General features: G+C 35.9%; 1 protein-coding gene across 1 annotated transcript in view; it reads right to left on the minus strand.

The window, feature by feature from the left end:
* Phlpp1 (PH domain and leucine rich repeat protein phosphatase 1) overlaps nt 1-24,633 on the minus strand; it is a 217,155-nt gene that overhangs the window by 27,425 nt on the left and 165,097 nt on the right. The window contains exons 9-12 of the mRNA XM_005323086.4: nt 24,292-24,387; nt 20,025-20,180; nt 7,977-8,177; nt 4,396-4,558 (exon numbers count right to left, since the gene is read on the minus strand). Of these exons, the coding sequence (XP_005323143.2) occupies nt 4,396-4,558; nt 7,977-8,177; nt 20,025-20,180; nt 24,292-24,387 (616 nt within the window). The remainder of the gene's footprint in view (nt 1-4,395; nt 4,559-7,976; nt 8,178-20,024; nt 20,181-24,291; nt 24,388-24,633) is intronic.

Here is a 24,633-nt window from a genome sequence, read left to right on the forward strand (position 1 = left end):
TCATGTTCCCAAGACATCTAACACATATCTGGACTCTCAACAGATCCTGCATAATCTAATTTACAAGGCAAGCACAAAATGGATCATCATGTTGCACAGAATAAAAATTAGGTGTTACTTGTGATGGGAATAAGGAAGAAAAAAAAAAAAAAACCTCTTCAGGTAAATTCTAAAAAGAGTTACCACCCTTCTGTTCTGAGAAGGAACCATGCACAGGAGAAAAGAGTGACTGTGAGTGCTCTGGATTCAAGAAAATGGAGAGAGCTTTCAATGATTTGGCTTGAGAGTTAGCACCCTAGTATAATTAAAAAAAAAAAAAAAGAAAACCTTTAAAAGCCTATTAAAAATCTCAAGATGGCTGGAAAGGAAATTGTATCCAAGAATTTCAGTATCATCAAAGTGGACATCTTCCTTTTACTTAAATTCTTAAAGAATTTAAATGTATTATGGATTGGGCGAGTGTAGAGATTGGATAAAATGAAAACCTACAGTTTTGGAGAACTATATTCTCAACAGACTATGTAATTCAATGCTTCCAAACAAAATGTTTCATCATACTGTGGCTTCCACATAATAACAATGATATAAAATGATATTACTATTTGAAGTTACATTTTATTTTAAGAGCATTAGAGATACATTTTTAAAAGTTCAGAAAATGGGCTGAGGTTGTAGTTTAGTGGTAGAGCACTTGCCTGGCACGTGGAAGCCACTGGATCCTCAGCACCACATAAAATTAATAAAAATAAAGCAAAAGCATTTTGTACATCTACAACTAAAATAAAATTTTAAAAAAGTTCAGAAAACAGAGAAGCTCAGAAGATTTACCTTCAAATCTCTCACCCAACACAAACCTTGTTAGAATTCTGGGTTCTCCCCCTTTATTTGCCTTTCTATTGATATTTTTTAAAAACTCTTAAAATGTAGATATAATTTCATTATATTTCATTTACTCTTTTATTATTCCATTGCAACCATTTTTCCTATCTTCATTTCCATCTTCTACATTATGAATGTTAGTATCCCTCCAAATTTATACATTGAAATCTAATCTCAAATGTGACAGTGTGAAGAGGCGGGGCCTTTAGGAAGTTAGCAGGTCATGAGGACTCTGCCCTCGGGACCCACATAGTGCCCTTATAAAAGAGGCCTGAGGAAGTCTGTTCACCCCTCATGCCGTGTGAGGCCACTACATCACCATTTATGAGGAAAGGACTTTGTTACCTGTTGACACCTTGATCTTATACTTCCCAACCTCTGGAACTGTTAAGTTTATGTTGTTTATAAGTTACCCAGCCTAAGGTATTTTGTTATAGTAGTTTGAATAGCCTAAGATACTATCATTTAATAACCCTATACTCTCAGTATATGTTATTAATTCACTTAACCTAAATATTAATAAAAGGGAAATAGTTATTTCTTTTTACTATTATAAATAATACTGTATGAACAGTTAGCCAGATTTTAATGAAAACTGATAATACTGGTAAATAATGGGCTCTGTTGCCAGCACAGCCAGTACACATCAGCAGAGTAAAACAACAAATGGGGGGTAACTGTAATCAACCTACTGACATTGACAGAATGTGAGTTAAAGAACTAACAGGTGTGGGTAGTTCAGGAGGTAGTGGCTGACAAATTCAGGAATCAGAGAATATCTTATAGTATTAAAACCTAAAGACACTCCAGAGCAACAAAGAATTTTGTGCAATTGCTAAAAGCAATTTTTAATGTCACCTGAAGATTTAAATTTTCAGAGTTCTGCAGATAGATGAGCTCAGAAGGGTGATTGTTTATAAAGATAATATTGGTGCGTGTAATCTTAAGAGATGAAGCTTCCACACCACCTCCCCGCACAGACCCATCTGCTTCCCATGCTTCTCTGAGTAATTCACTGCAGCTAGCACCCATCTGTCCATCCAGTTCTACTACCCAGGTTCTGACCCACACCACACTTCCCCTCACGGAATGTAACTGCATTTTAACTACACTTTCAGTCTTGCCTCCCTCTGATCCACTCCTCACACTGCTGTCAAGGATGTCTCCCTCCCTCTCTCACTCCACATCCCCAGTACTGGGTCTTGAACCCCAGGAGTGATTTCTCTGATGTGGTTTATTCCAATTCCAGACAGTCACACCGGAGTTTCAGTCTCTCAGTTGCTCCCAACTGCTCTTCCACCCACCCACCAAACTCCTACGAAGGTCTTTTGCCCTCACCTTTTATCAAAACCAGTTTGTCAATTTTGAAAGGGAGTGAGACTATATAGTCTTGGGTTTCCTACTAGACTGTTCCTTGTGAAGCAGGAAGCAAGAAGCAGAAAGCAAAGTGGCTTCCATGGCCACCTCCTGATAGACACTGCTTGCTCCCTCTTTCCTGAGCCCTCATACGGAACCCTGTCCCAAACAGGAATTGACAAAAGACTCCCTTGACTGCTAGAAGAGTTCCTGAATGACTATTACATAGTCTGAATCCAGGACCAGGGTGACTAATCCTGGTTTCAATTTGGGGAGTAACTGTGAGTCTACTAGGTCAACTACTCCATCCAGTTGACACCTAATTGGAGTCTCTAATCTGTCTTCATTTCCCAAAAATTTAGTCCTTTTTCTTCTGTCCATTCCAACCCAGCCATCTCCCCTCATTCTTTTGCATTTTGATGTCCAAGCTAATGGTCTCTCTTTTGTTGCACTTTACAGACAAGAACAACAAACAGAGCTTGCCTGAATTCAACCATGCCAAATCTGGCCCACACGGTGAGTATGGGATTGCTCTCCTCTCTAGCCGACTGAGAGCTGCTCAGTGCCCAAAGTGAGGGCTGTTTATTTTTCAGCTTCCAATATCCACTGCCCTCAAGAATACAGCATATTAAAAATACTCATGCCCAGTTAAAGTACAACAGATTCTAGAGATGAGCTCACTCAACATATCTTAGTTTATTACTGCAAACCAAACTACAAACATGAAATAATCTCCTTAATAAAAGGTATAACATTGTAAAGGATGGTGACCCAGTAATTTAAGTCAAAAAGTCACAAGAACATAGAAATTTGATACAAAGAAGTTACTTTTTAAATCCCACATCACAAATTTTATTCACCATGTTTCCATTGCTTAAAACATACTTCATTTGCTTACAATACACTTCAAAAGGGTTATAATAAGTCACTAACTAAAAATTACTAAACTAAAAGCTTGGGTTTGGGGGCAAGATTATTAAATTATCAATTTGGCCATTATGCAGTTCAATGGAGGACCCCAAGGAAGGAGAACAAGTACCTTATCCTCTTGGCATTTCCGGGGTTTGTCAGCCACTAGTAGCCTTGGCCTGAGTCAGGTCCAGGTCTAATCAAGCCAAGTTTGGCTTAAGTGGTTATTTGGATCATGTTTTCTCATTAGTTGACTGAGAGCTAACTGGTATCCAGATGGAGATCTATTTCATTTGCTGTTGTTATTTTTTTGAAGTACTAAAGATTGAACCCCTACACATGTCAGGCGATTACCCTGACACTGAGCTATACCTTACGCCTAAGTTTTTATAACTGAAATGAACTTAATACTTTTACGAGATACTTTAAAATTAATAACTATTGTGCTTTATTTTACAGAAGGAATGTGAATAAATTTAGGGATATTAACTCAATATTGTAATACAGACAGGAATATTAGAAATAATATATCTTTTTCCATTAAAAATATATTCCAGGGCTCATTTTGCAGTAAAGACTTTCATAGGCATATTTACCATTTGAAATACACTATCTACTTTTACCAGAAATTTTTTTTTGAAAAGTTTAAATGTATATAAATACTTACACTACCACTTAAAATATTTTTATATGAAAGAACACTAAAATATCAATTCAGACTTCTAGAATAAGATAACTATCACTTAATAATATTTTTAAAATTTTATTGGTTCCTTTTAGTTATACATGACAGTAGAGTCTCTTCTGATATATTATACAAGCACGGAATATATCTTATTCTAATTCTGATTGGCTATTATGGTGGTGTATGATATTTAATTTAGGTGAGCAAGCAGTGAGCAGTGTGGTACTATTAATTTTTTCAAACTGTTCTCACAACTGACTCATCTTTTGAGTCACATAAGCAACCTGGAAATAAGTGACACAAGTACTACTGGACAGACAGGGGAAGGAGAATTGAGTGGCTAGTGGATAGCCTCATGTCATTCCAATGGTTAGGGACAAAGCCCAAGAATACAAATTGCCTGAACATCCAGTTCAGTGTTTTGTTTTGAATTGAGGGAGGGGCTGCTGTGAGTCTTCATTGTGAGTCAAATTCAGCAAAGGTGCCAACATTTTGAATTGATGAATTAGGAAAGCCAACTTTCTTTGCTGACCTGAACCTAGAGTTTATGAAATCAACCCACATACCTTGATTTCTGGGAGCTGCATAACTTCAGGGAAAACTTCAATGCAATTGGAGTGAGCAATCACAGTGTGCATGCGCCTGCAATTCATGATAGTTGTTGGAATGGCTTTCAGTTTATTCCCACTGATGTCAATTTCTTCAAGTTCCTCCAGTTTTGCCATTTTACTGAAAAAGAGAAAATCCATAGGGGAAGAAGTTATAAAATAATTATAGGGCAATTTAAATACACACATGTGCACATAATGAGAAACAAAAGAACAATTTATTATGACTTTAAAGACTCACTTTTAATAGTCATTTTCACAAACAATTTTTTAAAATTTTTTTAATATTTATTTTTTAGTTCTCGGCGGACACAACACCTTTGTTTGTATGTGGTGCTGAGGATCGAACCGGGGCTGCACACATGCCAGGCAAGCGCGCTACCACTTGAGCCACATCCCCAGCCCCCACAAATAATTTTTTCATCATTGTTTTTGGTTATGAAGTATTTTGTCATTTCCTTTCCTATTATAGAACAAAAACTTAACTTCAACTCTTCAAACTTGGCAACAAGAAAGAAAGTGGATGTTCTTTTTTTTTTTTTTTTTTTTTGGTACCGGGGATTAAACTCATGGGCACGCAACCACTGAGCCATATCTCAAGCCCTAATTTGTGTTTTATTTAGAGACAGGGTCTCACTGAGTTGCTTAGCACCTCACGGTTGGTTGCGGAGGCTGGCTTTGAACTTGCAATCCTTCTGTCTCAGCCTCTAAAACTGTTGGGATTACAGGCATGTGCCGCTGCGCCCTGCAGTGATATTCTTTATCTCCTAAAAATCTGTGTATAAATTAAGTTTCCCTGGCAACAATCAGTTTGCTGGGTAGCTTAATCTGAACTCCAAAGAAAATCCTACTTAAATGGGTCAAAAATCAGCATTAATCTACATAACTGCTTTTAAGAAAGCTTAGTATGAGTGTATGATTTCTTCCGTGTAGGCAGTGAAAACCCAAAGTGATGTGGGAACAGAGAAATAGCTCCTATTAAGGTATGGTTTCCCCCAGGCACAGTGGCGCATGCCTGTAATGCCAGCAGCTCAGAAGGCTGAAATAGGAGGATCACAGGTTCAAAGCCAGACTCAGCAAAAAGTGAGGTAGGTGCTAAGCAGCTCAGTGAGACCTTGTCTCTAAGTACAATATAAAATAGGGCTGGGGATGTGGCTCAGTGATCTAATGTCCCTGAGTTCAATCCCCAATACCAAAAAGAAAAAAAAAAAAAGGTATGGTTTCCTCCTCAAACCCCACATCCAGAGTTTCTCTGACACTGTTCAGGATCACAAGGTGGTGGTGAGGAGCAGGGTGTGTTCAAAGTCATTCTGATAATTTGTCAGGGCCTGAATTCAAACTGGATTCAAACTGGGCCCAAAAGGAATTTCTTTCAACTCTTGCTATACATCCACAAAGAAGGAATCTCTCCAACCTTACCTTAGTAACATTTTATAATGTAATTTAACACTTTAATTCAAGAATTTTTCATTGTTCAATCATCATCTATAATGTTAATTAATGAAATAACTAAATAAAGAAAAATACTAGAATTAGGGTCCCGTGCCTTCTCTACAAGTTTGGAGGACAAAACAATAGCTCCAACTCTGTAAACATCATCTATTCTTCAGAGCCACTTTGTACCCCTGGTGATGGGGGACTCCAAAAAGCACAGGATTCCTCAGTTATATAAATCAATTTGCAACTGGAGTCATAGTTGACAGTCATCAGTATCTTTTCTACTTGTGATGGTTACATTTGTCACAACACACTTTTTTTGCAGAAATTTTTATTTTGGCAAAAGCACTATATTTCTCTGTCACGTCTCAAATATTAAAGGTCACCTTATTTGCTTATCTTGAAAATAAATATATGCCTAAGATGTAATAGGAACTAAGTTTTTACCTTATAAAATCAAGTCTTTTTATGTAAGCACTGAGCAGCCTATCAGGACACATTATAAACATCATTAACACACAGACTGTGAAGTAATCCATCTATGACAGCCTGAATTCATAAGAATATTATTTGAATATGTTGCCTTTATATTTTGAAAGAAATACAGAGAAACCAGTGGTTAATGGAGTGTGAAAAAAATGACAGAAGGAAGAAAAATCAGGCTCAAAGAAGTTTCCATTTCTCAACATAGAAAGAATGTGGCCAAACAATGACTACCATGGGGAATGTTCGTAACAATTTGCTAAATGTCTATTTACTATAGGACAGATGTCACATGTGACATGAAGTGGAAGGAAAAGAGAGTCACAACCCTGGCTCTTGAGCTCAGATATTCTAGGGGAGCTACTGAACCCAAATTACATCCCCCCAGAGACAGAGAAATTAGAGTAAGATAAATTTTTCAAAGTGCATAAAAAACTTCTCTGCACTTAGAATGGGTAATTACGCCTGGCAGGGAGCACTGGATGGGGGGCATGATATGCTTAAGAATCAGATGTAATGCTCACTTCTCTGGCAGGATTTACGTATTTGCCACCTGAAATAGGATGATAAACTCTTTCAGATAGATATGTTATTGTTATATGTAACAAAACCTCATTGCAATAAAACTCTTTGATATGATACCATTTTTCTCCAAAAATATTATCTCTGCATTCCAGAGTAAAGTATACATAACTAATTCAGAGTTTAATCATCAACATCAAATGAGGGGGAAATATACTGAACCAAAGCAATACCTGAAGTCACCACATATTTGGGCCTTCCTCCTCTTGCAAAGTCTTGAATAGATTGATAGCCCTAGTGGCAGCAGAAGGAGGCTGTGCTGGTAGTTTTATTTGGTCCCTAATGCTGAGATGCAATAACTAGCAAAATACCAGAAGGGTTAGTGTTTGCTTCTTGATGTGTGGGTGTGTGTTCCAAGTCCTAACTTGTTAGATGGATAAACGTCAATGAAATGAAGTGGAATAAGTCCTCATGGCAGGCTTAGTGTGTAGACTCACTCAAAGCCAGACACTGCCACTATTCCCCAAAAATTAGAAATTAAAAAGAAGACAATAAAAAATGGAATATTCTGAGAGCTATGATTTGTAATGTCACAGTTTCTATGTTTGTACAGGCCACCCACCACTTTTTTTTGTGTGTTTTTTTTTTGTTGTTGTTGTTTTTGTGGTGGTGGTTCTGGGGATAAAACCCAGGGCCTTGGGCATGCTAGGCAAGTACCCTGCCATTGAACTACATTCCTAGGTCCCTTACTGCTTTTTATATCATGAACATGAATACAAAAGCTAGTACCTAGTGAAGAACTTTCAGGTCCTAGTTTACATTCTGATTTTCACAAATTACCTACTAAACAACACACCTTATTTCAAAATCTTAACAGCATTATAATCATTGAGTCTTTGGACACATTCATGTTAGAAAAACCAACACATTTCTGTTTAGGAAAGGCTCATCACAGCTTGTATAAAAGAACTATGAATGAGGGAGAAACCAGCTTTATATTACCTGTGAAATAGTTCAGCTTGTATCTTTCCCCCTCCTATGAATTCATTTGTAGAAATGCAACCAAGAATACCACTTTACAACCAACCCTCCGTTACCTTGCTGGAAAACTCTGAAGTCGGTTATAAGCCATGTGAAGGATCTTCAGACGGGGGTGTCCTGTTAATAAGGGCACACACTTATCTGTAAGGTTGTTGTTTGTCAAATACAATTCCTGTAAGATACTGTTTGTCTCTTCAGAAAGTGTGGCTGGAGGAAGGGTTTCCAGTTTGTTTGCAGATGCATTCAGAAATCTCAGGCTACAATGACAAAATGCAATAAAACCTCATTGATAAGTCAGAGCTCTAGTTAAAAAGCCTCAGCAAACTTAGAAGCTCCTTGCCTAATGCCAGGTGTACTGGATTTAGAAACATAATGAAAAGACAGATCCTGGCTTTAAAGAATTCAATTTAGTAGATGTGACTCCCTGGCCCACTGTCTATGATGAACACAATAGTTACTAACAATTTGTAAAAAGAAACAAATTGGCCTAATGTGGTGACAAAGACCCATAATCTCAGAGTCTACAGAAGTTGAAGCAGGAGGACCACAAGTTTGAACTGAAATTGATTTCTATGCATGTATGAGTTTGTTGGGATGAACCCAACTACTATGTATAACCATAAAGCTTTAATAAATAAAGAGGGTAAAAAGGGGGCTAGGGATATAACTAAGTGATAGAGTGCCTCTGGGTTCAATCCCCAGTACCAAACAAATTGAGAGAGAGAGAGAGAGAGAGAGAGAGAGAGAGAGAGAGAGAGAGAGAGAGAGAGAGAGAGAGAGAGAGAGAGATCAATTTTTATGGAAGCACAAAGAAGAGGAAGTGATATTTTTATAGCTGGTGGGGAGTAGAAAGAAAAGCGATAAGATAAAGTTAATAATCTGATTTAAGGAAGAGAAAAACAATTACCTATTTTTAAAATAAAGGGGTTTTTCAAGTAATAAAACAATTTGTATTAGATCACAATACAACTAAACCACACAGTGAATAAGTCCTTTTCAGCTTAATGTCTAAACCACATGGTATTGCCATGCATTCATAACTGCATGAGGTAATGTGCTCTGGAGTAAAATAATGGAACATACATAGCAGTGAGAAAGAACTACAACCGCAGCATTAACATGATGAATCTCTTAAATGAAAGGCTGAGCTTCTGAGAGAAGCAGACACAATGGGATATACTGCATGGTTCTATTACTATAAAGTCCAAAGTCAGGCAAAATGAATCTCCTGAGACACAAGTCAGGGTGGAGTGACTCAGGTGGAGGGAGGCAGCTTCTGGGAGGGGTGCCTTAATGTTTCTACCATCTGGGTCTGGGTGTGTATCACTCTAGGAAAGTCATCATCTGCTACACTTAGGATTTGGTTACTTTTCTATATTTATATTATACTTTAATAAAGTGTGTACTAATGCAAACAAGCAAGACAATATGTATTCTGCCACAGTTTCCAGATGATGAAATGAACAGTGAATAAAACTCGAAGAACAGTTTTACTCCTAAGATAACTAAAACTGTCAAAATCTTCCAGTTATTATAAAACATAGAAATTCACAAGGATATCTGGGAATTGGAAGAGAATTCTTGAGGTCAGATTCTAAATCATCCCAAAGGGTCAGGAAGGCCATGGTTTGGGAGTCAGAGGTGGCCCTCCCACCTCGAAGAGTGTCCAACTGTACAGCTGCAGCAACAGGAAAGGGAGAGTGGTCAGTGTACAGGGCTCACTATGACACCAGGCCACGCCTGCCTTGCCTTCCACACCATTCTCAATTCAAAATCACTTGGGTTTAAACTTTCAGCAAAGATTCAGGATTGTTCTGCCGCATGTTAAGAAAAAAAATAAATAAAAATCTTCCTTTAAAAGGATGGATAAGGAAACACCAAGTAGTTATTTTAATCTCAGATTAAAAGAAAGCTTTATATTAGGAGTCTTCCTCAGGACTCATTCCAAGCTCTCAATCTACTAAGTTAACACTCTATAATTTTGCACACTCCCCACGCTTACACACACATACCAACTCCACCACTTATCTGAGGAAAAGCTACTTCCCCAAAATAGAATATTTTCCATTAAAGAAACACGTATTCCATTGACATTTAAAAAAAAAAAAAAAGGGGGAAGTTCGAGAAGGGCTGTACAGACCATAAATAGTCATGGGAAATTATAGTCGTGTGTGCTACAGAAGAAAATAAAGGTCATTCATACAATTTCTGAAATGGTTTAGAATTAGGAAGGAAACCAGTTTCATCACCTCAGTTCTTTTAGTATTTTTATGAGCCTGTGTCTTCAGGCTCCATTTAACCACCTGACTTGAATATCCTGTTAAAAATTTCTTCAATGTAGAATTAGAATAAATTAAAACATAAGAAATACATTTTTATTGCCCTGAAATATCTTGGACTAGGGGTTGCTGGGAAATCATCTGGCAACCTCATTAAAATACAATTCTCTGGGAAATAGGTAAAGAATAATTTTAAGCCAGAAAAAAACCCAAAATATTGTCTTTAAAATATTGACAAATCAATGCTCACCTCTAGAGCTGCCTAAGGACTTTGAAAATCTCTTGTAGCATCTAAAGAAGGGAAGAAAATAAGTTTCCAAAATGATTTCTTACCCTCTCCTCTTTCTGAAATTTGCTTATACTTAAGGAACTACATATTCTTAATGGTAAATTAAAAGGAAAAAAAAATCCTGCATTGTACTTCTCCAGGAAATGAAACTAAGTTAACTGAAACTACATGGATGCCATCTGATCTGCATGCAGTCTGACCGAGTCACTATGTTTAACAGTCCAAGAGCAAACAATTGGACTAACAAGATTTTTCAATTCTGATGGACTCAAGAAAGTTAAATTCAATACCCATCCTCTTAAAACAGTCTTTCCTCTATGTTACAATGCTTCAGGAAGAGACAAAGTAAACCATTTAATGGATTAGGTGTCATCCTTCCACCAGGATCAATAACTTCTTAAGATGTGCACATTTTTTAGAGTATGGATAATAGTTTACTCAATAGATAGGCTCCATAATCCCACTCCCTGTCTTCAACCCTCGAAGAAAGCAACATTCCTAAAGCACTGGGTTTGGTCACAAGTCACTGATGCAATAACCATACTTGCGCTTCTCCCTTACAGATTTTTTTCTTTTTTTTTTTTTTGTAATGACTGTATAAAAAGGCTGTTTAATATGCCAAAAAATGTTTCAACCATATAATCCTTACTAAGCAACACTCTTCTTATTAGAGAAAAAGCAGTAAAATGGTAATGCTTCTTTCATTTGTGAGATACTTTGTTGAAACCACAGCTTTTCCCTATTTTCTATCTGATCTGATTCACCCGTCTTTCCAGAGGTAATCCCTCATATTTTAAAGAAGACATAAATTGAAGCTGAGAAAGTCAAATTGCTTGGTAATGGTTGAAGAGTAACTAGTGGCAAAGCCAGAAATAAATTCCAAATTCCATCAACTGCAACAGTCTATTATTCTCTAACACATCTCTCCGAAACTCAAATGTTTAAAAAATAAATAAATAAAAATAAAAACCTTTTCATGAAGACATTTTCATAGGTCCCTTCTCCAAAACAGCTGGAGGGTACCTGCTGGGGAACTTGAAGATCATATGTACACAGCTCTTCAAATTCAATTCTTACAATAAGTTAATCAACAGCATGGTGTTCAAAACCTTTTCTTAGCAGGAAGTACAAAAGTCAGAAAAAAGAGAGATACAGTTCCTGTCCAAGAGTACTTGGGGATGTCACCCACATGAGCAATGAGACAAATCCACTTCCTGCTCTGGAGCAACTGCTGTGTCCCTTGTTTTGGCACACCATGTTCATCTGGCTCATCTGGGTTACTTTGTTTTGTCCTGTTTGTTTTTCAGAAATTTCCATACAGCCTTATAATTTTACAGCCTGAATTCTGTCCCTGAAAAGGAGCACAGGCTTTGGTACCATAATAGATTTATAACTTGTATGCACAACAGGTATTCTGTATTGAAATAATTTTCCTGAAGATCAGTATTTGTATTCCATTAAAAAATCCAAATGGTTAAGGCCATCCAAACCAAGCAGAACTCTTACTTTAGACAATTCCCTTGAGCCAAGCACAACAGCACATGTCTATAATCTCAGTGACTCAGGAGGCTGAGGCAAGACCCTCAGTAACTTACTAAAAGTGTACCTCAGTGGTAAAGTATACCTGGGTTCAATCCCCAGTAACAACAAGAACAAAACAACACCACAAACAAGTAAACAAACAATTCCATGATTTCTGTCCTCAAAACATTCCAGAAGTATCAAACAAAGCCATCATAATTTCTTATTGTTGCTTTTATAACACAGCACTTTTGACAATTTCATCTACCTTCACGAGGCTGATAGTTAAGCAGGGGCTTTCCAACTTTTTATGATAGTAACTTAAAGTACAAAATGCATTTTGCATAAGCAGCCACACTCACATTACACATGCAATATATATATATATATATATATATCTGGAACAAAAGTTTCATGTAACTTAACTAAGGTTACTGATTCACACTGATGTTTTCTATACTACTTCTTTCTTTTTTTTTTAATACTGTACATGTGAACCCTTAAGCCTCATATATGATAAGCAAGCACTCCACCTACATCCCCAGCCCTATTTTAATTTATTTTTTTGTGAGACAGGGTCTCACTAAATTACCTAAGTTGGGCTCAAACTTTGGATCCTCTTTCCTCAGCTTCTCAAATAGCTGGGGTTATAGGCATACACCACAGCAACCAGCTACTACTTTGGGGGTGAAGGACTGGGGATTAACCTGGGGTGCTTTACCACTGAGCTACATCCCCAGCCCACGTCTTGTGTATCTGAAGGCTTCTGCATATACATCTTGATAACTTACTGTAATGTTTTCTTTTTTGCACTTCAGCACTGAGGTTTCACTATTAAGAACAGGCTTCGGAATCATGGTGTGTAAGAAAGTCACCCTCAATACCTTTTTCTCTTTTAATTAACAGTTTTAGTAAGACATAATTCATAATTCACATACACCACATTTTGTTCACTCATTTATCAGGTAATGAACATGGACTATTTCCACTTTTGAGGTGAGTTAAGTTCAATCATATATATTCATATATCTGATGTTTGGTATCAACTGTCTTACTATTTCACAATTATATATATTTGCTATTTCTCTCTATATAGAATGTACATTTTTTTTTCTTTAATACTTTTTTTTTGTACTTAGGGAGTTTGTTCTAGTAGTTACCTTGCATTTATCATCTAGCTTATCACTTTTTTTTTTTAATTTTAAAATCTTGTGTTTACTGCTACAGGAATTTAATGGACTACAGTTTTAAATATTAGTTCTCTTCCATTGTTGTATCTTTAGTCTTCAAGGACTTTTATACAAGTTTTATTCCTTTGTGGTCAGTTTTGCATTCCCATTCTTTTATTTTCAAATTCTTTCTCTCATTTTCATCTAGATTTCTAAAAATTCATATCTTAAAGGATACTTAACTTGATATAAAAATCTGGAATCATACTTTAATCAAATTTTTTAAAATGTTGCTCAACTATTACCTTGCTTTGTATGTTTTTGATAAATCTGATGACAGTCTACATATTTGCATTTTAAAATGATTTGATCTTTTTTCTTAATATACTTGAAGACTTTAATCTTCTGAATCTAATAGTTTCACCAAAGTAAGTCTTGAAATAAAACCAGAATTGAACATTCTGTATTTTCTAGGTATTCAATCAACAGTCTCTTTAAAATGTACTTTAAGATACTTTGTTTATTAAAGATATAAAAATTTCTTGGATTACCATTCTGAATGTTAGTTGTGTTCCACTGTTTTGCCTTTGTTCTTCAACGGCTCACTAAAAAAACTGCTATTCCTATTTGGTCTATCTTGCATTTCTACTATTTTATCTCTTACCTTTTTATTTCTTCTTTGCCTCATTTTCATTCCTTTTATTTTCAGCCTTTCTTTAATGTCCCTTATTAATTTTTTGCTTGAGTCTATTCTCCCTTGGGCACCTTCTGATATATTACTCATTTCTGAGATACTCACTACCCTCTTTCATTTTATGAATTCAAATACTTTTGTCTTTCCATTATTTCCTGTTTGTCCATTTTTATTCTTAATTTCTCAATTTTCTTTTTTTATATCCCAACAAGCTCATTTGAGTATATTTAATTCTGTTTTGAATGTTGTCTTACAGTTTTCTTCAGCTTCACAATAGTTTGGGGGAGACTCTTCCACGGACTATGTGTGTTGTTTTTTGTTTTCTCATTTTAGGGGTTAATAATATAGATGTTCCTCCAAACCCTATTCCTTTTTATGGTATCAGGCTGTTTCACAAGATGCTTAGATCAATGGTGTCATTTGCTATCAGCACGGCAAAGACAAGACACACTAAGAGACTTCTGTTTGAGTTGAGTAGGGAAGGACTGTGTGTCCTCTTCTGGTTCACTTTTATTTTGAACTTTCGTTTTCCCTTTTTGCTTCTCTTCCCTTTTACCAAACCAACTGTCAATTTTCTCTAAGGAGCTGTACTTTTTCTGCATGCTACCCCTTCAAATTACATACTTCCACATAAAGCTTTCGATGGTAGACGTAGGCTTCCTGGGCCCCGTTGCCAGCTCCTTCTTATCTTTCCCACTGTCTTCTTATTCTGCGTCCCCTAAGCACACAGCCTCGTAATAAAGCAGGGACAGAGAAGTGTGTGACCGCTTGCTATCTGTTCCTTTTTTCTCTTTGTATTTGCACTTTATCCTCTCCTGCTAAAGGAGCAACAGTTCTCACAAAAGATGCCCTAGGCTGGCAGCTCGAAATCTGGCTGCACCTCAGAATCGAATAGGGAGTTTTCATCAGAGCATATTCTCTTCTTCAACCCTCATGGTAAGCAGGTGAGGGTGAGGCCTCAAAACTCTACCTAAAAGATTCTCACCAAGTTGAGAATTATTTCAGGACAAAACCCCCCTGTTCTAGTGTACCCTAGTGGTTTCCTGAGGACAGATGGAGAACCCACTAGTGGAGCAAACTTGCCCATCTCATCTACTTTGGGAGCACCAGGGAAGTGTCAGTAAGGAGTACCAAGCAGCCTCTGGGCACTGGCAGCACTCTTCTGATAATCTATGCCTGCTCTCTTCTCAGGTTCTAGATTCACAGCCGAACTCAGGAGTGCTAGGGACCTCTGGCTAAACCCTTTTCGTTTGTTCTGGTTAACAACACATGGAGTTTGTCACTAGATTCTAACCCTGCCCTGGTGAGATCACATAACTGTCTGTTCTCCCAAGCCCCACCCTTCCCTTCCCCAGAAGTGAAGGGATTGTGGGGCTGAAAATGGATGGAAATTATCTTCTTCATAGTGTTCTGAACACTAGTGATTCTCTAGTTTTGAAAAACTGGCAGCTGATTTTGAGGTAACAATGCTAACAACCACTACTTTAATATATTTGAGAAACACACAATAAAAGGAAGTGATGAGATATATTTGATATCCAGAAATAGACTCACAATTTTTCTATTAATACTCTTCTTTTATATAAATCTGCTTTTGGGCAATAGCACCTGTTGTCACATTTAGCTTTCATTATGTACAGTGGATCCTCTTGACTGAACCTATAGAACAGGGGAGCCTTGTAAACATGGTGATTCCCAGTCTATCCCCCTAAGTCTAAGTGAGTAAAACTTAGATTAGAGCCAGGAATATTAATGTTCAGGAAATTTCTGAAAGGGATTCTGAAGATATTCCTTAAATTCTCTAAGGGATTCTGAACACATGCTTTAAAAAATACTCTTTTTCTACCATGGCTCTAAAACATCAGAATGTCACAAGGCAACTCTCTTCATTTAAAAAAAAAAAAAAAAAGTGTAGGCATCTTAGCTCTTCAAAATGCCAGAAATATCTGTCTTTGCCAAAAGGCACCAGTTGTCATGCTCAATCAATCACAATTCTTCTAAATTTTCTATTCCCTTTTAGTCCCTTTGATATTTACACATGTTCTGAGTCACTAAAACTTATGGTCTATAGTGTGACTAATGCTCTGGGGATATTTAATAAATACAAATGAGCAACTACCATGAACCACATTTGCATATATACTACCCCCAACTCCTGCCCCTCAGAATACCTTGCACTACTCCAAGTAGGGATAAAAAACAGACCTGGATGCCCACCCACAACATGGAGCTATAACTCTCCTTTAAGAGCATCCATTTTGGCTTTGTTCATCAGGGTGATTCCATCGGGAGAAGCTGTCTGGCCATATCAAATTCGTGCAGATGCTGAGTGGACAGGGAGTCTCTGCCAAGATTTCAGAAAGAAACAGAAGGATGGCAGTACCTCTAGCAGTGCCTTATCCACTCTGGTGAGCCACAGAGAATTACCTACCCCTCCCCTTTGCCCATCTGTTGATGACAACCAATTATCTCAAACTCTTCTGGGGTTTCCATTAAGAAAATCCTCAACTAAAAGCAGAAATAAGTATGATGAAAAAATCCAAGCCAATAAAGAATATTTGCAAGTTTATCCAACAGAACTAAATTCTCTCTTGACTGTAAGATACAAAAACCAAAGACAACCTCTCAATAATATATGATCCATGTATAATTTTTAAGCTGCAAAGTTTTTTATTACTTACTTTTATTCTTAAAAACATTTATTTTTAATTGTCACATAATAATTATACATATTTATGCAGCATAAGATCAGATTTTAATACATGCATACAGTGTAAACTGCCAGGTTTGAAAAGCACGTCAAAATAAACAAAACTCAGAGATGAATATGCACAGGAAACTTGTAAACTAAGATTGCTGATTCAAGTCATAAGAATTTTAATACAATGGGTCTCAAGTTTTCAGAGAAATATGATTTTCCTAAAATCCATCTAATTTATAAAGTAGATCCATCTCTCTTATCTGGTTACCGAATACCTTCCTGCCATCAGGAAAAGCCGATTAATACCCACTATCCTAAAGTTGACAGTATCATGTACTTAAAACTATGAGATTGATTTCAGTAGACAAGATTCAGAGCAAAGGAATACTCCCAAGAAAAAGAGTCAAAAGGTCTTCCACTCTCTGTCTAATAATACGTGTTTTTCTGATAGTTCTCTTGAGGCTTCCAAGTACTTGTTTTATTGAGAGCATGAACTAAACCATTTTAATTTATGAAGGCTTGTATTCAGGCACTTTCCTCAGTTACATAACCCAACACAGAACTGATAACACTAATTTACTGTCAAAAAAATATTTAAAAAGGAGCAACTACATATTTTTATGATTTGTATTATGGAAGAAACTGAATGAAAGAAATATTAAGGCAAAGTTTCATTAATGGCTGAAGCTGTTTGCCAAATATGAATAGCAAATTTGTTCTGTCTTACACAAATGGGTTCTTCCTCATACCATGAGGCTAAATTATGCCATTCACCTTATCATTTTCTGTTTCTTCTACCCAATTATTAAGCTTCCTTGAGCAGCTACTTTAAGCTGCAGTAGAGGGTAAGCTTTGGGAGGGTCACACCTATGCTGACTCACTTCTCATTGCCCCACAGCATCCCACACAGTGGCTTAAACCCACTGCGTCAGTAGGATGTTTGCTGTGCCGAACCGTAAAATAAAACAAAGCACAGCTGAAACCGCCCACAAGAAACCTGTCACACATACTCTTTCCTAAAAAGCCAACTTTAGTGTTAAAACATCATGTTTGCTGGGCTGACCTGCTTCAATTACTGTCAATACTAGTTTACTTCTTTCCCCAAACTCATCAAACGAGATAATCCAAAGCTACACATTTTCCTGATAAAAATTATGCCAAAATAAGGACTATTATTAATATCAACTTTCTAAAAATCAGTGGCTTGGTAAAAATAGTTAGAAAATGTTCTGGGGTAGGGATGTAGCTCAGTGGTAGAGAAGTCCTGGGTTCAATACCAATATACCAGTATCTCCAAAAAGAAAGAGCTAATCAATCTTACCCTACCTGCTTCAAAAGCCTGTATGCCTGAGATAATTAGCTCTTAAAGTATTCTTTCTAAAAAGAAGAGAGATCAGTTGTTACCATGCTAGAAAGGTAACTGCTATACTGGTTGGAAAACAAAAGCTGCAGAATATGCCTTTTTATAAAAGTTTCTTATTTCTGGGGCTGGGGTTGTGGCTCAGTGGTAGAGCACTCACCTAGCATGTGTGAGGCATTGGGTTTGACTCTCAGAACCACATATAAATAAATAAATAAAGGTCCGTTGACAACTAAAAAAATATTTTTTAAAAAAGTTTCTCATTTCTGCCTTATTTCTGTAGATTCATCTCTCTTATTTGGTTAACCTTCCTGCCTTCTGGAAAAGCAGATTAATACACACTATTCTAAAGTTGACAGTATCATTACACACACACATACACACATATATTTAGAGGAGGGTATTGGAGATTGAACTCAGGGATACTTTACCACTCAGCTACATTCCCAGCCTCATCATCCCCCTTTTTTAAAAATTTGAGACAGGGTCTTGCTAAGTTGCTGAGACTAGCCTCGAACTTTGGGTCCCCCTGCTTCAGTCTCCCTAGTGCTGGAATAACAGGTGTGCACCACTGCACACAGTTGACAACCATATTTTCTTAAATTCCATTAATTTTTTATAATTAGTTCAGTTGTAATTCATGTAACTTACATAAGCACACCAGGAATTTTTTTTTTTTTGAGGAAAATAACTAAAGGAAGAGGAAAGGAATACTAGAAATTTTTTATACCTTGATCTAGGTAATAGTTAAAGGTGTGTGTGTATAAATTTTCTTGAGAAATATGCCAAAGAGGTTTTACACTTTAGTGAATATAGTTGTATCTGGATAATTTAAAAGAAAAAGAGACAAAAAATATGAAACTGGGAGTGAGGATGGATAATATTTAAAATTCCTTAAGTTCTTTTTTACTCATTGAATAAAAATTTATTGAGCACCTTCCTTAATTCCAGATACAATACAGATTGCTGAGGATAAAACTGTAATTGCATAGCAGGCACTGGTTTCATAGAGTCAACACTCTAAGGGTGGGGAGGAGAAAGTGGGCAGAAATCGCAACACAGTGCACAATGAGTCAGTGAAGGGCTGGACACAGGCCTTGGGAGACAGTGAGGTAACAAATTCAGTTTGGGAGAACCACAGTTCTTCCCTGGCTATTTCACCCACACAGCATCACACATGCTAAAATATCTAAAATTTCTTTTTAAGTTAAAATATTCATTTCCTTTTTTGCGCTTGTAGAAGCACAAAATTAAATTTATCTTTTAAAAATTTTCATCACGAGGATACACTCATAGTTAGATCCTTCCTGTTGTCTCTAAAGTAATGGTCACTTCCTAAAAAAAACGTTAGCAGAGGTCAAAGTGATTTAGGCACCAGCCTAGGGAGCATTTTAGTATATGTACAAGGACTCTGAAGCAAACAAGATGTTTCAAAGTAAGTTAACACTCACTGTTATTTACTGCTTTCTTTAAAGTTTTCTATGTTGTAGTTCTTCATAGAAAACAGAATTTCACATAGTGGATAAATTAATCCCTCATCAAACAACTTCTTCAAAGGCTTACTAATACAAGTTATTTAGAAAAATTCTGTTTGTTCAAAAGAAAATATGTTACTTAAATGTGAGGGGAAAGATTGGTAAAGAAGGACCAATTAAAAAAAGGAAATAAGCAAACTCTGGGAAAACCCATCTCTGTCACGAAAGTCACAAATATAGAAAGCAGGACCAGTGAATGCTAAGCTAATTAAGCTAAGCCTGGAGCAGCTGGTGCAAGTTCTGGCCAGGTGGCAATGTGGGCAAGTGCACTTCTCATTCTTGTTTGACACCAGCATCCCCACCACGTATTACATACAACATAACCTACCTCTCTCTCCAGAGAGCAGCAAAGTTAATAAAGAATCTATAGGATATCCCTGGCTCCACCCCATACAAAATGGTCAGAGATGTGGGTGGCGAAACAATTCTCTTCATAAATCCAAGCTGAATAATCAGAAAACTCTCACACATGGTCTCACTTCAGAGAAGACAAAAAGGCCAGCGAGGGGTACCATACAGATGCAGGTGAACACACAAGACAGACAAAGCACTTTACCTGTCAGCCTTCATGAGGAGGTTAGGCGGTAGCTCAATGAGCTGATTATGTTGCACATCCAAGACCTCCACCGAGGTTCTTTCTAGCCGCTCAGGCAGCCTTGCCAACCTGTTGTGTCCTGCTAGCAGTTTCCGGAGACTACTGTTATAAAATAAGCTGTATAAAAAGGGACAAAAGACAAAATCCAACTTACTTTAAGCTAATTTGGGATAAAGATTAGAAAATGAGTAAGAGCAGAATACTTTAAAATCCTCCAAAAATCTCACATTCATTCAAAGCAACTGCAAGTTCATATAAACTTGGAGATTTAAATTTCAATACTTTCTAAACTTTTAAAAAAAGAGGGCAAGGAAAATTATGAAAAGGGATATTGACCTAAGAAGCTCTTCTTAGAGAAAAACAAGTTTCATAGAGGTAAACACTAAAGAGGTCAATCCAATTTTGTTAGATTCATAGGGTGGGCTTTGAAAGGTTGTATGATTCTCCACGGTAAGGCTTGTGTCTTATATGGCCCTACACTGCTGGGTGTTCTATCCACAAAGCTACTAAATAAACACAGCACAGCCATCGATCTTTACATAAAGGATCAATATCAAATAAAGGCTTCTTCTAGCCAACTTAAATTTTACAAATGCATCTGAGAAACTGTTACATTTTCTTTCAGTTTTAAAATCATAATCATCTATCCTTTCTTATGCTTCATGTCAATATATTTTTGCTTTCTCTTTGGTTTATTCTTACACCAAGGAAGAGACTCCCTCCTAAAGAGAGCAGAATACCTTTTATCTACTATTTTCTTGTGGGCCTTAAAGAACTGTTTGAAAGATTGGCTGCATTTCTTCTAAGGGTTACTGGAACAAAATCAATAATGAATACCTGTTAATCTAATGTAAGTGTGCATTATGACCACTTCAGACTTTTCCAACAGTAATAGAGAATAAACAGGTGCTGGGTTTAAACACAAACATCTGGGAGCTGTGGAAAATGCCAGGTTATAATTTGTATCATGATCACTATAGAGTAAGAATTCATTTATGCTGCAGTGAAAATGAGGCTTCCTCATCCACCTGTTTTCTACCATTCTGATCTTACTGGTAACCCTAATTTTTAAAATTAACTTATTTTTATTTGGTAAGAAAATTATATATATTTATGGTCTACAACATGATGTTTGATATATGTATACATTATAAAATGGCTAAATCAAGCTGATTAACAGGCATTACCTCACATTATCTCGAATACCTATCATTTTTTGTGGTGAGAACCTTTACCTTCAGTAATTTTCAATATAATACATTATTATTAACTATAGTCACATTTTCACAAAGGTCTCTTAAACTTATTTCCCCTTCCTAACTGAAATTTTGTATTCTTTGATTCACAACTGTTAAAAATCACTCTATATTATGGCATACCTTTATTCACTTTAAATATCAAAATTATATTCTTTCTTACAAAGATGTTAGCAACCTGCCTCAACCCTTCACATTATAGGAACTGATTTTACAGGTTTAGACATCAGTGTGACAGGACAGACTATCCAGGCCAGTATGCAGTCGTTATTGTCACAGGGCAATCTCTAGAATAGTGACTCCAACCCAACAATTCAGGATTTGGAGATATGTATTATTTTTTCCTTTTATTCTTAACACATGGAAAACTGAAAGACGGGAGTGAAAAACTCTTTATCTTGATTTTTCCAAACAAAACAGTAGATTTGATCAACTACAGCATATTAAATGTTATTAGATTCAGTTCAACTGCTTTTTATGCTAAGCATTATATTACTTTCTTTTCCTTTAATGCATTTCCACTTCTAAATAATAATTTTTGTTAAACCTTTCACATACCTTACTTAGAGAAATAAAATTTAAGTAATAAATCACTGTCTTGTCTGAATAAAACATCAACAATAGAGCCCTTAGAAAGTTTGCAGCTAAATACCACAAGAGAAAACAATACAAATTGTTTTGTCCCACATTAAACACACACACACACACACACACACACACACACACACACACAGTTTGAATGCTTTGACAATAGAACATTTGGTATCTGCTTTGAATAAACTTTTAGATTCCCCCCAAAGCCTGAACTGGTACACATCCAATCTTAAGATTAATGAACTTTAGGAAGATTGGGTAAAGTATGAGACATCTTGTAATTGTTTTGAGTATGTGTGTAAATATAAAAATTTCTCTTTCGTAGCAAAATAGAAGCCTCAATCACTTATGTGCTGTCTGTTGGATCAAGGGTCAGAAGGGGTAACAGGAGGAAAGATAATGGTTAAAAAAAATTGCAACAAATTAATTTCCCCCACCAAAAATAGCCAATTTTTGTTGTCAATCTTCCTCTTCTAAAAGGGCAAGACATAGACAACCAAACACACACATATCCACACATATCTATCCTTTTGATAATGGTGATGGGCTACACAGGGTCACATAAATGCTCAATTTAACACTCCTGGGCTGAGAGTGATTTCAAATGGATCAAATTTATAAGTATGATGTACAGCTGAAGAACAAACAGAAACTACCAGAGCTTTTCAGCTACTGAAAATGTAACTTAGATTTTTTTTTATGAAAGATTTCTCTTTAATATTAAACCAAAGAAAAACCAAAATATACATTGACAAGAGGAGGAAAGGGAGAGGTGATTATGATAATAAAATACAACTGAAGAAAATGTAACATTTTCTTAATTGCATTTGTAAAAGCTTAAATGGACAAAAGAATCTTTTCTTTAATGATTTTATTCTATCACAGTATTATCTAACAGAAATATAACACTTAAATTTTAAACTCCAGTAGTTACATTAAAACAAAGTATAAAAAATGATTCTTATATTGTATTTTATTTGACCCAACATATCTAAAATATTTTATAATGAAATTAATATACAATGTTGTTAATATTTTTCATGTAATATATATATATATATATGTATATATATATATATATATATATATATATATATATATATATATATATATCTCACACTTAGAGAACTTCTAAATTAGAACATGTCACACTTCTCAATTAAAACTCAATAGCCATCTGGCTCAATGATGAGTAACTGCCCCCTCCCCCCATTATTAGACAGCTCAACTCTAAAACATTTACTAGGCTTATCAAGTAGATATGTGTGTGTGTGTGTGTGTGTATGTGTGTGTGTGTGTACACATATATAATTATTCTTGTTCTTTGTGAATACAAATCATATATCTAAAGATCATGTGAAAGTAATCTAAAGTAAAAACTACTCGAAAATGGTGACATGCATTCTACAGTATTTTCACTGATATTCTGGACTGTGCATTGGTAGAAACAATTGACTTTCTCTATTCAGTGATTGGCTAAAAATATCTGAAATAACTAACCTTAATTGTTGTAGCTACTAGCTACAAGTGATTACTTAAATTTAAATTATTAAAATAGGATAAGATTCATTTCCTTAATCACACCAGCCACATTTCAAGTGTTCAACAGCTACATGTGGCTGGACATACCTTACTGGACAGCACAGAAATAGAGCACTTCAGTCCTCACAGGAAGTGTGACAGGACAGTCCTGGGAGAAATTACTCTTTCAGTTATTAATTGCAAGGCTAGTCTAAACAGTCTAATTTGTTCCACAATTAGTCAACTTGAAAACATTTATCTATATCTATGGATACTAGATATCATAATATGGCTATTTTGAAATTCTTAACATTGAAGTGAAAATTATGAAATAAAAATAATAACAAATGTTATGAGAAAAAAGGAAAGAGAATTTCTTGGACCTACTACTCCAAATTTCATATCAAGAAAAAAAAAAGAGAGAGAGAGAATTGAGTTCGCCCTTCAAGCTTTAATGATCTAACAAAACCCCCACCAAAGTTATAGTATAAGGGAAAAAATTATTTATAGGAAAGGTAGATACGTTAAGTCAATAGACAAAAGTAGAAGATCCTGAAAAAATTAATATCCTAGAGGTGAACCATTCATTTGTTTGTTGAGCCTTTGAACATTTCTTTTGGTTTATTTAAAAATTTCCACCAAGCACCATCATTTGGCATGTTTGAAAGGCCTGCCTGAGAGTCAAAACCTCAGTCTAGTCTTTACTCCATGAAGATACAGATGGGGTAAAGGCACCAAATAAGGTTTTAAAATAAACTCTTTTCTAGGTTCATAAAAACAAGTTAAACACTAAAATCAGCATTTCTATTCATTGCTCATCTATTTTAAGATTCTCTCACTTGATCCACAATGCTTACCGGGCAGGAAGTTCACATATTTGATTATGGCCAATATCCAAAACTTCTAGTTTTCGGCTTTCACATACCCACTCAGGCACATTTTCTAAGTGGTTTCTAAATATAAAAACACATAGTTATTTTTAAAATTAAATTTGGCCTCAAGTGTGATTCTAAATTCAAAATAATTACAAAGAATAAATAAAATTTTAATGGAATACCAAAAACACAATCAAAAGGATATGCGTGTTCACTGTATTCTAGAAGATGAATTGTGAAAGTAAGAAGAAATACAGAACAAGAAGGAACACTGTAAAACCACATGCATCCTCTCTAAAATCCAAATAAAATTATAATTTAAAA

Source organism: Ictidomys tridecemlineatus, chromosome 13 (genome assembly GCF_052094955.1).
Source record: "Ictidomys tridecemlineatus isolate mIctTri1 chromosome 13, mIctTri1.hap1, whole genome shotgun sequence".
In the NCBI taxonomy this organism is placed as follows: domain Eukaryota; kingdom Metazoa; phylum Chordata; class Mammalia; order Rodentia; family Sciuridae; genus Ictidomys; species Ictidomys tridecemlineatus.